Raw genomic sequence first — 16,211 nt, 5'->3', positions numbered from 1 at the left:
TAATCTGGTCGATTTACACCCCTATAGGACATCCCCTAACCAATAAGAGGGACATTACTATCACCCTTGCCGCCCCTTTAGAGCAAGTCTTATGGTGGAATCCAAACTATTCCAAGTGTGGAAAAACCATGGAATGTCAAGTCTAGTGGCTTCCAAGTTGGGATCTTCCACAGAAAATCCAAGCAAGGTTCCACGATTTCGTGGAAGGGTTCGTGGAATCCATCTGAACGCCAATAAGAATAGCGCTAAACGCTAATAAGAATAGCGCTAAAAAAACGCCATTAAGAATTGCGTTTTTTTTTATCCGTAGATTTAAAATGAGTTGTTGAAATCTAACGGCTGAGAAAAAAACTCAATTCTTAATAGCGTTTTTTTAGCTCCATTCTTAATTGCGTATTTTAGCTCCATTAAGATTAACGTTTCTACTATTCCACCATTACACTTGCGCTTCCATCCACAGTTCCAAGTGCTGAGGTGGCGTGGAAGATGGAAGATGGATGGATTCCACCATAAGACTTGCTCTTAACAGGATTGGAAAAATAGGGGAAACAAAAAAATAATCCTACCCCGACTCTACCAATCCGTCTTCCATAGTCCATATATCCGACGATCGAAAAGGACCAAAACCGCGAACAAACAATTAGAAAACGAGTCAAAATTTTCCCGCCTTCTCAATTTATACCCCATAATATGCTTATTAGCTACGGAAGTAGCTCTCATCTGTCCAAATAAAAAATGAAGACGACGCAGAGATTACCAACGTGGGAAATATTCTCCGATGACGGTAATAGTTACCGATGGGTTGCTCACGGTTATGATAATAAAACTAGATCTGATGAAAAACCTAGGGTTGTAACTCAACATGAAGAAAACCCTAATTCTCGTCTTCCTTCGATGCAAGATCTCTTGTTTCAAGGTTAACAGCAATATCCTCCAATTTCTCTTTCTCTTTCTTCTCACATTTAATTGATTAATTACATAGACGGGATTTGATTTTGTTTGCAGGATCTTCAAAGCTGTTACAAAGCAATGAATTGAACAATGAGAGTCCACCTATGTTTAGAACTGGATTAGGGAAATCTGTTGCGGTTAAGAAATCTTCAATTCTAAAAGCTTTGTCTGTTCTTGGCGAGGATACTGTTCAATATGGAGGAGGTAATTTCGTTAATAATTTTGTTTTTTCTTTTGGATTTTCTATGATTGGTCTTAATTTGTATCTCTTATTCAACTAATGTTGACATTCAAGTATTAGAAGCATACTTAATCTTAGACAATCAACAAATAGTAGCTTGAATAGGGTTTAATTTAGGTCGTTTTCAATCCTTGACATCTTGTGCAGGTCAAATGCAAGGTGGAGATAATGGACATATTTTCTCAAATACAGTTTTCCAAACTGGGTCTGGGAAAACAGCAAATGTTTCTGTTCTTGGTGAGGATAATGTTTTTAATGGACGAGGAGGTAAGTTTGTATGATTGTTCTGAATTATGTTTTTTATTCAGCTAATTTTGACATTTAAGTATTAGAAGCATACTTAATCTTGGACAAATCGTTTTCTATCCTTGACATCTTGTGCAGATCAAATGCAAGGTGGAGATAATGGACATAGTTTCTCGAATACAGTTTTCCAAACCGGGTCTGGGAAAACAGTAAATGTTTCTGTTCTTGGTGAGGATACTATTCTTAATGGAGGAGGTAATTTTGTATGATTGCTCTGAATTATGTCTCGTATTCAACTAATTTTGACATTAAGTATTAGAAGCATACTCAATCTTCGACAAATCAACAACTAGTAGCTTGACATTTTGTCCAGGTCAAACACAAGGTGGAGGTAATGGACATAGTTTCTCGAATACAGTTTTCCAAACCGGGTCTGGGAAAAAAGTAAATGTTTCTTCTGCGGGGCTTATGAGAGCTAAGACACTTTTGGGTTTGGATGGAGACTCTAGTCAGTTGTCAAATAGTGATTCAGAAGCTTGGGGAAGGTCATTTCAGTTGGAAGAGAAAATTGAGGGGCGTACTAATGCTTTTGTAACTTCTAAGTCAATTTATACGTGTGCTACCGACTATCCAACTGATACATATATAACAGAAGATAATCCGGAGAAAGAGGTACTGCCAAGTATCTTGGCATCTGAAATTCACAATTCCTCTTCTAAACCATCAGCAATCAAATTCCAAACTGCAGGAGGAAGGTCTATATCAATTTCCGATGATGCATTGCGACGTGCTAGAAGTCTTCTTGGCGACTCAGAAATTGATTTGTTAACGAATGAAGGAAGTCTAGACACTCCAGGGTTCTCATCATTTGAGAAAGACAACCCATTTAACAAGATTCCGCTAAACAAAGAAAGTGATCCTTCTGCACCTTGTTTGAGCCAAGCTCATACAGTTAACAGCCACAGTTCTAACGGGATTCTTCTCACCAAAGGGACCTATTCGAAGCATAAGCAGTTTCCTGCTAGTTTAGAAGCTCGGAATCCGGGGGATAACTTGGTTAAGCAAATTAATGGAAATGGGTTGCCATACAGAGGAAATTGTGCTAAAGATAGTAACATTAAGCCTTCAAGGAATGAATTCAGTTCACCCTATATGGTTGCTGGAAATTCTAGGGCGAAAGATATTGGTTCAAGAGTGAAAATAGTGGGAAGACCACTAAGTAAACCATTGGTTGACATATCAAACATCGTCGGCATTGCTCCCAGGAATGGACCCTCTGAACCTCATGTTGCAGTCAGAAACTCTTTGACGAAGGATATTGGTTCAACAGTAAACACAGTGGGAGCACCGCCCAGTGGGCCATTTACTGATACTCCAAATAACATCGGTGCTGCATGTGGGAATAAAAAACAAGTAACTTCTGATAAGAGGAAACTTGGAAGTAGAAGTTCCCCCTCTCCATTCAAAAGGCCTCGCTGTTCTCGGTCTGTTTCTATCTTATCTTTTCATTTATAGTGGTTTTTGTATAGCATATCTTATAGAGGGTGTTTTTCAGGTTTTCCGCTCCTCTGGACAGGAATATTTCTTTTGTAGTACCTAATGGTAAACTGGTAATTGATTTGAATAACGTTGGTTTATTACTTGATATTTATGCTCTCTTATTGAGTTCCTTATTCTACCTTTATCAGCAACATGTGAAGATTCGCCTTGCAAACCAAAGGTCTCCAGTAAATATCCATTCCAATTTGCAAGGAGGACCATTAAAGAATACTTTGGAGGGCCTCCTCGAACCAGCAACCTGGTACATACTCTCTCAATGAACTGCATCTCATCCTTAAGAATATACTATCTTAAAGGTACTAATATATTGTTAGCATATATGCACTTTATTAGTTGGAAAAAATAGAAAACAGCGTGAAATGCATGAGTGCTGACCGTGCTGAGGCGTACATGTTCCTTGATGCTTCTAGCTTGGATGTAATAGGAGCAGAAGGTTTTCATCAGATGTTGGTTCGTTCTGGTGCTTCCATGCTCAATAGAGAGTAATTCTTACTACCCTTTTGCTCTTAGTCCGCAACATTTCTTCAAAAGCATTAATATTAATTTACAACCTTGGAAAGGAAGGAAGGTCTATATTTTAATTTTGGCCTCAGGGTTTAACATGTTAAACTAGTAGTCTAGTGACAGAGGGTTCTGCATGTTCTAATAGCTCTAATGCTGATGCACTTGGATGCTTGACTTATGCACAGTAGTATTCACTCCTTTACTTTGTCAAAGCTGTAAAAAGAATCAAGCGCACTATGTAAGGATTGTTGGGCGAATGGACTAGGCAGGAATGAGTGCATTCACGCATCATCCTGCCAGTTGGAGATGGTGGGGACCGTCTCTCCTATGAAATTGTTCCACAATATGTGTATGCCACACTGTTTGATATTGGAGCAGATATGTCAATTTGATATGATGCATTATCAATAATTCACATTCATCTTCTTCTGACCCCTCTCTGTTTTATTTGTTTAGATGGGTTGTGAATCACTACAAGTGGATAATTTGGAAATTAGCTTGTTATGGAAGAGGCTATCCAGAAAAAGGTGCCATGGAATATTTGACAGTGCTGAATGTGCTTGAAGAGTTAAAGTACAGGTAATTAAGTCGTCTAATGTGCAAGGTCTTTTTTTGTTAAATGAGGTTCTACACATCCACCCACCAGGTTTTGATTATCTCAGATAATAATTTATAGGTATGAGAGGGAAGTAAATCATGCTCATAGATCTGCAATAAAAAGAATTCTGGAAGGGGATGCTTCAGCTGCTTCAATGGTGGTGTTATGCATTTCTGCTGTTCGTTTTAACCCAAACCAAGAACTTGAGGCAGGACATGGTATGGCTCCAGGTGAAGAAGCCAAGAAGCCAAGTAGTGTTGCAAAGATAGAGTTAACTGATGGATGGTAAATATGCATCACTCTTTTCCTTCCATGCAGTAAATTACTACCTGAGTTGTTAACTTCTTTGCCACCCAGGTATTCAGTAAATGCCACTTTGGATGTAGCGCTGACAAATCTGCTCATTGCTGGAAAACTGTTCGTGGGCCAAAAACTTCGGGTAATCTACTTATTGTCGTGTTGATGAATAACTGTTGTTTAAGAGATTTTTTTTTTTGATTTGTTTTTCTCTGCTACTGAAAATTAATGCATTGTGGTTTGAAGATCTGGAGAGCATCGTTATGTGGATGGGTTGCACCCACTTCACCTCTTGAGGTTCGTGGTGGCTTTTAGTCGTTCAAGTTGTAGTGTAACTTTTCTCTTGTAGTTCCGTATTTTTCTCATTTGCTATTGCTTTCACTTTTCAGGCATCTAAAACTGTTAGTTTACCCTTACACATAAACGGGACATACAGAGCACACTGGGCTGCTCGGTTGGGGTTCTGTAAGCACTGATCACATTCCTGCTAGTATTATTGTTCCCATGTATTTCCCGTATGGTTGTCTTATATTTGCATTTTACTTTTGTGTAATTTTGTGGCTCCTTCATCTATTTTCCAGGTAAGGAACTTGGACCTCCCTTGGCTTTCAGGTGTATCAAGGGTGATGGTGGTCTGGTGCCCAGGACACTCGTCGGAGTAACACGAGTTTATCCTGTTCTCTATAAGGAGAGGTTAATTATAATTTATCCTTCTACACTGTTAAGTTGATTAGTTCGACAGCTGATTTTTTAATCACTGCTGTACTCTTGACATTCAGGTTAACTGATGTAGACTCTGTTGTGAGATCAGAAAGGTTGGAGAACAAAGCCCGTCAACTGTACAATGAAAGGTTTGTATCCTATACTTTAACTCATGATAGTTTTCTATGTATTATATAACTGTCAGGTTTATAATTCCCTTATTTTGTATGTCAATTCAAGACTGACAATAGGGTATCTCTCTATCTCACTATATCCTTCTAATTGTAGTACCTAAAACTTGTTGATTCGTAATTGCAGGCGTTCCACAATTGCAGAAGGTATTGCATTGGAGTTGCAAAGGGAGGTCTCTAATTCACATGGCAAGAATGACAGTGACAGTGAAGAAGGGGCGCAAATCTTTAAGATCCTTGAGGGAGCTGCTGAGCCGGATGTATTAATGGCAGACATGAGCGCTGAGCAATTAAATTCTTTTTCTACTTATAAAACAAAACAAGAGGTATGTGTTCAAAGCTTTAGTTGGATTTTACTTTACGAAATTGATTGACTATATGCAATGTTAACCTCAGGCAATCAGGCAGTCAAATATGCAGAAGGTTGTTGAGAAAGCATTAGAAGATGCTGGACTGAATGAGAGACTAGTCACCCCATTTATGAGAGTAAGGGTGGTTGGTTTAACTAGTAAAGATTCCAAGGGGCAAAGCTGTACTAGAGAAGGCTTGATAACAATCTGGAGCCCAACAGAGAAGCAGGTCCTGTTAATTCCTTGCCCAGCTACCAATCATAAAAATTGAATAGTTTCATCCTTTTTTGTCAAATCTTTCTTACATATTGTGTTTTGGATTAAATGTTTCTTAGATTTATTGAAGAGCATTTGCTAATGTTTTCGCTGTTGCTTCTGCAGCAACTTGAGCTCGTGGAAGGACAGGCATATATTGTTTCAGGGCTTAAACCCCTGAAATTAGATTCAAATACCCTGTACATTCAAGCAAATGGTTCTACCATTAAATGGCAGCCATTAGCTCCCTTAGCAGCTGCAAGTTTTGAGTAAGTGTTGTTTATCATAGCGTTAACAAGAAAACTCGGGTTCAAATAAAATATGAGAAAGTGGCTGTCGTTTCAATGTAAGCGACAAAACTGCGTCCAATTAACACTTCCACTCTCTGTAGATCATTTTTCTCCCCTCGCAAATCAATCTTCTTGTCAAATATGGGCGAAGTTTCTCTAGCCAGGTGTCTCTCTCTCTCTCTCTCTCTCTCTCTCTCTCTCTCTCTCTCTCAGTTGTTGGTAAGGATTATGCTTATTTGTATTTTGTGGCCTCAATCAGTGAATTTGATATTGCTGCCGTAGTTGTGTATGTTGGAGAGTCTTACACATCTTGCCATCAAAAGAAGCAGTGGGTGTTTGTAACAGATGATTCCATGTCAGGATCGAAATCGCTTGCAGAAGGTTCTTCCAATTGTTTACTTGCTATCAGTTTCTGCTCACCCAGTATGGGTAAAGATTCATTTGCAGCGATCAGTTACACCCTTGAAGGATCAACTGTGAGTACAACATGTTTGCTAGATAAAGCTAACTTTGATCTATTGTGTCTTAAGTTTGCTCGATATATTGCCAGTTGTTGGAACTACTGCTGTTTCTGCCAAGCCATTTTCCATGTGACATCCGATTTTGTGTGAATCTCTGTAGGTTGGCTTTTGTAATCTGGTGAAGCGAGCAAAGGACCAAATGAACAATCTATGGGTGGCAGAGGCAACAGATAATTCAGCATATTCCCTTTTTAATGACCTCCCTGCTTCTTCTCACCTCAAAGTAGCTGCCACTTCTGCTTACAGATGGGCAAAGATCTCTTCTTCGGTATGCATTTCAGTATCCAATTCCAATATGATGGTGAACTATGAGGTGGACTGTTTTTGAGAAAACCTTTATCTTTGCTTTTGTTGCATGCAGACTATTCAAAAGCTCAGGGAGAGGGTTCTATTTATTCTTGGAGATTCTAACCCTCCTAATAGCTAGGATTTGTCACAACTTATTTGCACAAAGTGGTAAGTGAACCTCTTGCAATACATTATTTTAACTATATTGCGGTTAGAAACTGTAAGTAGATTGTAGATATTACTTGTGTTTGCCGGAGGGTATGTCTTGTACAATCAGTTTTTTCGTATTTCTGGTCTTAAGATTCTTTATTCTGTGTATAAATTATCTAGTTTTGTTGATCAAAATGAATAAAACTTATATTGCGCTCTAATGAAAGGGCAATTGATTGACTTAAAAACACCAGTATGCTGAGTCTAATTAGTTCCTTTTTTTTGTAGAATCAATTTTTTGAACTGGAAGTGTAAATATAGATGACTGTCTTGATTCTGGGCAGAGATCCGTTTCATGGACAGGAGCACGGCTGTACAGGGTAAGACAGTGTGGCAGCTTGTTCAAGCAGCAGAGTCACTCGTGGTTTATGTAAAGAAACAAACAGGCAACCCTTTACAGAGAAGCATTCTTTCAAGACATACTTGCATTTGGTTAGCTCGTTCACTACTATTGACATGGGCAGCTGCTTCAGGGTTAGGCTTCTCATAATTACTAGCAGTATGATCGGGAGTCTACGTTGATCGGGAGTCTAGTCTTTTTATAACTTTCAGTTTTCTGCTAGCTGCATAATCTACTTCTGGTAGATGTTGTATACATTCTCATTCTTCATAATAATAGAGGAATCCGGCAAGCGTTAAATGTTGTCCTCTGACTAAGATTTCGGATGTCGCAGGAGTTTTTTTTCTTCACGAAAGAGTATAATAACTTTTAAAATCACTTTTTTGTCTAGAGTTTTATCAGGATAAAATTTAGCCTGAATCTATATAAATAGATCCGGCCAACCAGACTACTTACTTCTTCCAGGTGATATCTCCGGTTTGCTTCTTTTTGATTTCAGGTATTACTATCTGCACTTGCTCTTCTTTTAAGTACTTTTCAATTTATATTATAATGGCTTTTGAAACTCCTTCAGTAGCGATTTCAAAAGAAGATAGTTTGGAGTTTAAAAATAATCCTTTACTGCAAGATTTTGTTTTTCCTCCTTTTGATGTTATTGAACCCAAACATGTCCGCCCTGGAATTAAAGCTTTATTGAAACAACTTGAGAATGATTTGGTTGTATTAGAGAAATCAGTAGAACCAACATGGTCTAAGTTAGTTGATCCACTGGAGAAGATTTTGGATAGACTACAACTAGTTTGGGGGATTATTCACCATTTTAGTAATGTTAAAGATTCTGCTGATCTCCGTTCCGCTGTTGAAGAAGTTCAGCCGGAGAAAGTTAAGTTTCTGCTTAGACTGGGATAAAGCAAACCCATTTATAATGCATTCAAGGCCATTCAGGAGTCATCTGAATGGCAGACTTTGAGCGATTCTCGTAAACGTATTTTCCAATGGAAAATAAAAGAGGCTGTTCTTAGTGGCGTGTCACTTGAAGATGATAAAAGAGAACAGTTTAATGAAGTGCAACTGGAGTTAGAGAAGTTCGGTAAGAAGTTTGGGGAGAACGTTATGGATGCCACCAAAAAATTTGAGAAGTTAATTACGGATAAAAAAGATATGGATGGATTGCCTGATTCAGCACTTGCTCTAGCTGCACAAATTGCAGTCTCCAAGGGGAATGAAAAAGCTACTGCTGAAGATGGTCCATGGATGATAACATTAGAGCCTCCGTGCGTTAAATCTGTTGCGACCCACTCGCGGAATCGTTCTTTGCGTGAGGAAGTCCATCGAGCTCGTGTAATCCGTGCCTCTGATGGAGAGAATGATAACTCCCCGGTTATTGACCAAATTCTGAAGCTTAGGTTGGAGAAGGCTAAGCTTCTTGGTTACGACAACTACCCAGAGGTTAGCATGGCAATGAAAATGGCTACTGTTGACAAAGCAAAGCAACTTCTAGAAAAGGTCAGGACTGCTGCATGGATTGCTGCAGTACAAGATATGGAAGATTAATGTGGAACAAGGTAAAAGAAAGCAATACTAGATTGCTATAAGCAAGAAGAGAAGAGAATTCAAGCAAGAAGAGAAAAATAAGTTTTGTGTTTAATAATTTGATTGAGTAGTAGATAGCTCTTACAAGACTTAATCTAGCCTTTGTATAGGCTTGAAGAATAACTAAACTAGGAAACAGAAAACTAAAAGGAAATCTAAAAGAATCCTAAAAATAAGAAAGACTGAAACTAGGAAACCATGGAAGCCAAACCTCTAAGCGGAATCTTCTGGAATTGTAGTATGCCCTGCATCAGTCCCCCCTTCTAGAGTAAAGCTCGTCCTCGAGTTGTCCAAACAAACCAGAAGTTCATTGTCACCATGAAACGTAAAAATCTCTTGAACATTAAATGTGTTGGAGATATTCCAATCATTTGGTAGATCAATAACATAAGCATTATCATTGATCTTCTTTAAAACCTTGAAAGGACCATATTTCTTCATCTTGGTTTTGTTATAAGTACCCACTGGAAATCTCTCTTTTCTTAGATGTATCATCACGAGCTCCCCTTCCTTGAAGGTTTTAAACCTCTTGTGTTTATCAGCATCCTCTTTATATTTAGAATTGGACTTCTCCAGTTTAGATTTTACTTCATTATGTAATTCAGTTGCTTTGTCTACAAAAGAGTCGGCTGCAGTGTTTGTTCTCTGTATGGTGGGTAAGGCTACCAAATCAAGAGTATGATTAGGTACTTTAGAGTACACAATCTCAAATGGAGTTTTCCCAGTAGAACGATTCACAGAAGTGTTGAAAGCGAATTCCATATGTGGCAATAACACATCCCACTGCTTACTATTATCCAGGCACTTAGCTCTAATCAAATTCCCAAGTGATCTATTAACAACCTCAGTCTGTCCATCAGTTTGCGGATGTGAAGTTGTGCTGAATTGTAGAACTGTGCCTAAGCGCATCCATAAACTTTTCCAGAAATAACTCAAAAATTTGGTATCTCTGTCAGAAGTGATAGACTTTGGAACCCCATGCAATCTTACTACTTCTTTAAAGAACAAAGAAGCAACATTAGAAGCGTCAGTTGATTTCTTACAAGCCACGAAGTGAGCCATTTTAGAGTAACGATCAACTACGACCATAACAGAATCATTACCTCTAGCAGTACGAGGTAAACCAAACATAAAATCCATACTTATATCAACCCAAGGTGCATCAGGAACTGGTAAAGGAGTATACAACCCGGTATTTTGAATTGTACCCTTTGCTCTCTGACAGACCATGCATTTTTGTACGAACTTTTGTACATCACGTTTCAAAGATGGCCAGAAATATCTTTCTTCAATCAGGGCAATGGTTTTATCTCTCCCAAAATGACCACCAAGACCACTGCCATGTAATTCTCGCATAAGATGTAAACGTAAAGACCCTTGAGGAATACATAATCGATTCCCTTTAAAAAGAAAACCTTCTTGTATAAGAAAATCATCAACCCCATGAGTTTGAGAACTGCATTGATCCCATAGTTTGCCAAAATCTTCATCTTCTGGATAAATGTCTTTGATATAGTCAAATGCATAACTCTCATTACGAATTGTAGTTAATAGATGACTTCTTCTACTTAAGGCATCAACAACTTGATTCAATTTGCCACTTTTATGTCTCACGGAGAAAGTGTATTTGTTGAGTGTGGAAAGCCATCGATCATGCATTCTGTTAACTTTAGCAGAAGTATTCAAAAACTTCAAAGCATGGTTGTCAGTGTTGACAACAAATTCCCTATGTATAAGATAAGTATGCCACTGCTTAAGAGATTGAACAAGAGCCAATAACTCTAATTCATATGTAGACCATTTCTTTTGTGCATCTGAATTCTTCTCACTGTAATATGCAATTGGATGACCCTCCTGTGATAATACTGCACCAATACCAACAACAGATGCATCACAATCTATTTCAAAAGGCTTGTTGAAATTCGGAAGTGCAAGAATTGGTGCGTACAAAGCTTTTCTTTAAGAAGAATAAAGCTTTTATCCATTGCTTCCGTCCACTCAAACTTCTCCTTCTTGAGACAGTCAGTCAAAGGTGCAGAAATAGAGCTAAAGTTCTTCACAAATCTTCGATAGAAAGAAGCCAAACCATGAAAACTACGAACATCACGAATAGAAGTAGGAACTGGCCAATCTTCAATTGCTTGAACTTTAGAAGGATCGACATGAATACCATCAGTAGAAATCACATATCCCAAAAATGTTACTGAAGAAGCCATGAAGGTACACTTCTTCAAATTAACATATAAAGAGTTGTCAGCAAGAACTTGAAACACTTGTGAAAGATGTTGGAGGTGTTCTGGCTCACTGCGACTAAAAATTAGTATGTCATCAAAATAGACAATAACAAATTTACTGAGAAAGGGTTGGAGAACCTGATTCATAAGTCGCATAAAAGTACTAGGTGCATTAGATAACCCAAATGGCATGACCAGCCATTCATATAAACCTTCACGTGTCTTGAATGCTGTTTTCCACTCATCTCCACCTCGAATGCGTATTTGGTGGTAACCACTGCGTAAATCCAACTTAGTAAAAATAATAGAGCCCGACAGTAAATCAATCATATCATCAATACGCGGGATCGGAAATCTATAAGGAATGGTGATGCGATTTAATGCTCTGCAATCGATACACATCCTCCATCCATTGTCTTTTTTACTAACCAAGAAGGCAGGACTGGCACAAGGACTGTTGCTAGGTCGTATCAAACCCTTTGTAAGAAATCATTTACCTGTCCCTGTAATATCTCATGCTCAGCAGGACTCAAGCGATAGTGTGCTTGGTTTGGTAAAGAGGCTCCAGGAATAAAATCGATGCAGTGTTGAATATTCCGTAAAGGAGGTAATGCAGTTGGTAGTTCATCTGGAAATAAAACATTATATTGAAATAATAAGGGCTTCACCTTTGCAGGCAACTCAATCATAGGCTTAGAATCTTCATGGGAATGTAAAGAATGTTGTGGGTGCAAAGAACGAATAACAGTGGCTACGACAGCATCAGTCTGCGCACAAGAGTTTGAAGTGGAATTGGATGGACTAAACCTTGGTTTTCCCATTATGAACAAAAGTGTAAGTATTCTCGAATCCATTGTGAACCGCGTGAAGATCGTATTGCCAAGGTCTGCCAAGAAGAAGATGGGTTGCCGTCATATTAATGACATCACATAGAACTGTGTCTTCATAACCCTCAAAAGAGAATGACACATAACACTGAAGATAATCTTCTGTGTGCTAGAGGCATTAACCCATCCTACAGTGTAAGGTTCTGGATGAGAAGTTACTGGTAGTTCAAGCTTCTTAACTACGTGATCAGCAATATAATTATCCACACTGCCACTATCAATTATCATCTTGCAGATTTTACCCCCAATATAACATCTTGATTTAAAATACTGTGTCTCTGAGACTTGCATTGTTGAGTAAGAAATAATGGACGAATCATCCCAACAAACTCGTCGTCATCACCAGGTGAGTCTTCATCTTCGAACTCATTAAGCGCACCAGTGACTTCATTAATGAACTGAGGTTCACCAATCAAAGCATTGAATTTCCGACAATCACTAGAAGTGTGCCCGATTGCTGACATTTATTGCACTTATCTCCACGAAATTTTGTATAAGCATTATTAGCTCGCTGTTGCGGTGGAAATTGTTGTTGCCTGTTATGAAACCGATTCCCTGTAGTAGGAGGAGTTGGTTGCAGAGAGTGAGACTGCTGACCCGGCTGAAGATCAACTGGATTGGCTAAGATAGGTGTAGCCAGAGGTGGAGTATAAGGCACAATATGGCTAGGTTGTCGATGTGAATGGCTAACATCATCATAAGGAGGCCTGGGAATATTCAAAACAGTATCTGGAGAAAAGTTTTGAGATGAATTGGTACCCCTGTAAGTATTTTGATAACGCCCTTGTCTGGATGGATAAATCCTAGAAGAACGAATAAGACGATTTTCTATCTTAATAGCTTGCTGCACAGCTTCGACCATAGTAAAAACTGAATGAGTCATACCATTTTGTATTAATCTATTCAGTCCCTCAATGAATCTTGCAACTAACTGTTCTTCAGATTCTTTGAGTTGATTTCGTGCGACCAAATTATAAAAATCTGACACATATTCTTCAACAGTTCGTGCCCCCTGCTGAATGTTTTGTAATTTGATGAAAAGTTGCTGCATAAAGTCTCTAGGTAAGAACTTATCCCTGATCAAAGTTTTCATACGTTTCCAAGTACGTATTTTCGGTTTGTTAGCGTTTCTACGATCATCACAGATTTTATCCCACCAAGCTGCAGCTCCTCCTTTGAATTTGTATGTCACAAGTTTAACCTTAGAATCTTCAGGGACCTCCATGAATTCGAAAAAAGATTTTACCTCAAAGAACCAATCAGTTAGTTCTTCAATACGAAAATTTCCAGAGAAGTTGGGAATATCAGCTTTTAGTTTATATTCTGGTAAAGAACTGTAAGGGTTGTGACCAGTTTTTAAACTTCGTTCTTCAATCCAATTCTTCTCTAGATCGTTCTCACGTTCATCTTCATCATCACTGTCAAGTGCAGGAGAAACTATCTTCTTCTTTGAATGACCTATGAAACCTTCATACGGTTTCTTAATGTTTAAAGTACGCAATACATCTTCAGGTACTTCATCATTCTGTAAAAACTGAAGTATATCTTCTTTAGTTTTTCCTTCTAATTCTACAAGCTCAGGCATATCCAAATCTAGATTTATATGTTTTGCAACCTTCAAAAGTTGATTCTGCATGGTTTCAAGCTTGGTATCTCTTAACCCTAATTTGTCCTCCATGGACTTCTCAAGAGCTTCAGTAATGTTTTTTGCCAAAATCTCGGTATGAGATTTGATGAGAGCTTCGATTGCTGCTAGAGTAACTGGTTGAGCAGTCATATTTTTTTTTTTTGTATACAAAAAGGAACTAAAAAAAAAGGACTGAAAGGTGTTGCGGAAGCGATGTAAAGGATCAAGTTATAGGATGAAAACCTAAAACTAAGCGGTTGATACCAACTAATGTGGAACAAGGTAAAAGAAAGCAATACTAGATTGCTATAAGCAAGAAGAGAAGAGAATTCAAGCAAGAAGAGAAAAATAAGTTTTGTGTTTAATAATTTGATTGAGTAATAGATAGCTCTTACAAGACTTAATCTAGCCTTTATATAGGCTTGAAGAATAACTAAACTAGGAAACAGAAAACTAAAAGGAACTCTAAAAGAATCCTAAAAATAAGAAAGACTGAAACTAGGAAACCATGGAAGCCAAACCTCTAAGCGGAATCTTCTGGAATTGTAGTATGCCCTGCATCAAAGATCTTAAAAAATTCTCACTGGAGCAGGGTGCTGTGGAAGCCAATGATTTGAGTGAATGGGATATTAGCTTCTGGAGTGAGAGACTGCGTGAGTCCAAGTATGACATAAATGAGGAAGAGTTGCGTCCGTACTTTTCATTGCCAAAGGTTATGGATGCCCTCTTTGGTCTTGCAAAGAGGCTGTTTGATATTGATATTGAGGCAGCCGATGGTCTAGCTCCAGTCTGGAATGATGATGTTAGATTTTACAGTGTCAAAGATTCCTTAGGTGATCCTGTTGCGTATTTTTATTTCGATCCGTATTTTCGTCCATCTAAAAAGAGGGGAGGTTCCTGGATGGGTGATGCTGTTGCACGAAGTCGTACCTTTGCACGTGATGATGCCTCCGCCAGATTGCCAGTTGCTTATGTGGTGTGCAATCAATCACCACCAGTAGGAGATAAGCCAAGCCTTATGACATTCCGTGAGGTTGAGACTGTTTTTCATGAGTTTGGCCATGCATTCCAACATATGCTTACTAAGGAAGACGAGAGCCTGGTTTCTGGTATGCGTGGTATAGAATGGGATGCAGTGGAATTGCCTTCTCAGTTCATGGAGAATTGGTGTTACCAGAGGGATACTTTGTTCAGCCTTGCGAAACACTATGAGACTGGAGAGACGCTCCCAGAAGAAATTTATCTGAAACTCCTTACAACAAGGACATTCCGTGCAGGCTCACTAGACCTCCGCCAGATACTATATGCAAGTACTGATTTGGAGCTGCATGTGAACTACATTCCTGGTGGTTCAGAATCCATCTTTGATGTTTGGCGAAGGGTGAGCGAAAAAACTCAAGTTATCGCACCATTGCCAGAGGACAGGTTCCTTTGTGCTTTCAATCATATCTTTGCAGGTGGATTTGAAGATTATGCGGCAGGATACTACAGTTACATGTGGGCTGAGGTGTTATCAGCTGATGCTTTCTCAGCATTTGAGGACGTTGGGTTGGACAATGAAACGGCTGTCAAAGAGATTGGTCACAAGTTCCGCGACACAGTTCTTGCTCTAGGAGGTGGAAAACCGCCACTCGAAGTTTTTGTTCAGTTCCGAGGGCGCGAACCATCTCCTGAGGCACTTCTCAGGCGCCACGGCCTTTTAACAGCTGCAGCAGTGTCCGTTTAGTTTACGTTTTACAATCGTTTTTCAGCAACAAGATTTAGTCTCCTGACAATTTCAGGTTTTAATTCTCTTTTGCACTATGCGCAACTTTTGCTGGATTTATATTAGTATTTTTGCACATTTGTTTTAGCTGGCTAGCTAGAATGTGCAAATAGTTGCAAAACTTAATTTACATTTTTTCATCTCTAGAAAAAGTTACACTTGTAGTGAACCTCCTGGATTATTCTTCTTAGTAACACAGAAGTAAAAACAAATGCAAAGTGAATTTTTCTCTTAGCTTCTTCAGAGTTCATCAGACTCATGAGTTTCAGACATTATTCTGATTCTTTTTAATAAAAATTACCATAAGTGTGTGAAGAGCTTCACACATGTAAGAGGGAAAGCTTTTGATTCTTTTACTGCAATATTCCTTGGTAAAATTGACAGTACTACCCTTTCTCAAAAAGCATAAGAGCCTGTTTGGTACAGTTTTCAAAAACAGTTTTCAAAAATAGTTTTCCGCTGTTTTAAAAACATACTCTTTTTTCCTTGTTTTCATTTTCTAAAAATTGTTTGGTAAACTGTTTTTTGAAACAAGGAAAATCAACTAAATCGTATCAAATG

General features: G+C 38.5%; 1 protein-coding gene and 1 pseudogene across 3 annotated transcripts; both read left to right on the top strand.

The window, feature by feature from the left end:
* Positions 1 to 675: 675 nt before the first annotated feature.
* On the top strand, positions 676 to 7,861 carry LOC113307695 (protein BREAST CANCER SUSCEPTIBILITY 2 homolog B-like). Of its 3 annotated transcripts, none has more exons than XM_026556144.1 (23): positions 676 to 916; positions 1,006 to 1,155; positions 1,340 to 1,459; positions 1,577 to 1,666; positions 1,812 to 2,922; positions 2,994 to 3,040; positions 3,127 to 3,239; positions 3,332 to 3,480; positions 3,959 to 4,081; positions 4,179 to 4,385; positions 4,458 to 4,539; positions 4,644 to 4,694; positions 4,787 to 4,862; positions 4,979 to 5,090; positions 5,177 to 5,248; positions 5,418 to 5,616; positions 5,687 to 5,869; positions 6,022 to 6,164; positions 6,287 to 6,349; positions 6,445 to 6,661; positions 6,807 to 6,974; positions 7,068 to 7,162; positions 7,433 to 7,861. In XM_026556144.1, exons 1-22 carry the CDS (start codon positions 736 to 738, stop codon positions 7,131 to 7,133), a joined length of 3,723 nt encoding a protein of 1,240 aa, XP_026411929.1. In that variant the 5' UTR covers positions 676 to 735; the 3' UTR covers positions 7,134 to 7,162; positions 7,433 to 7,861. The 3 variants fall into 3 exon arrangements, with proteins under 3 accessions (XP_026411929.1, XP_026411927.1, XP_026411928.1); XM_026556142.1 differs by having other exon boundaries at positions 1,577 to 1,693; XM_026556143.1 differs by having other exon boundaries at positions 1,577 to 1,693; positions 7,417 to 7,861.
* A 235-nt stretch (positions 7,862 to 8,096) lies between these two features.
* Positions 8,097 to 15,611, top strand: LOC113312460 (annotated as a pseudogene).
* The last annotated feature ends 600 nt before the right edge of the window (positions 15,612 to 16,211 follow it).

The sequence above is a fragment of the Papaver somniferum genome, chromosome 9, assembly GCF_003573695.1.
Source record: "Papaver somniferum cultivar HN1 chromosome 9, ASM357369v1, whole genome shotgun sequence".
Classification (NCBI taxonomy): Eukaryota; Viridiplantae; Streptophyta; class Magnoliopsida; order Ranunculales; family Papaveraceae; genus Papaver; species Papaver somniferum.
The sequence above is the reverse complement of the archived record's forward strand: the minus strand, read 5'-3'. Positions and strand labels throughout refer to the sequence as shown.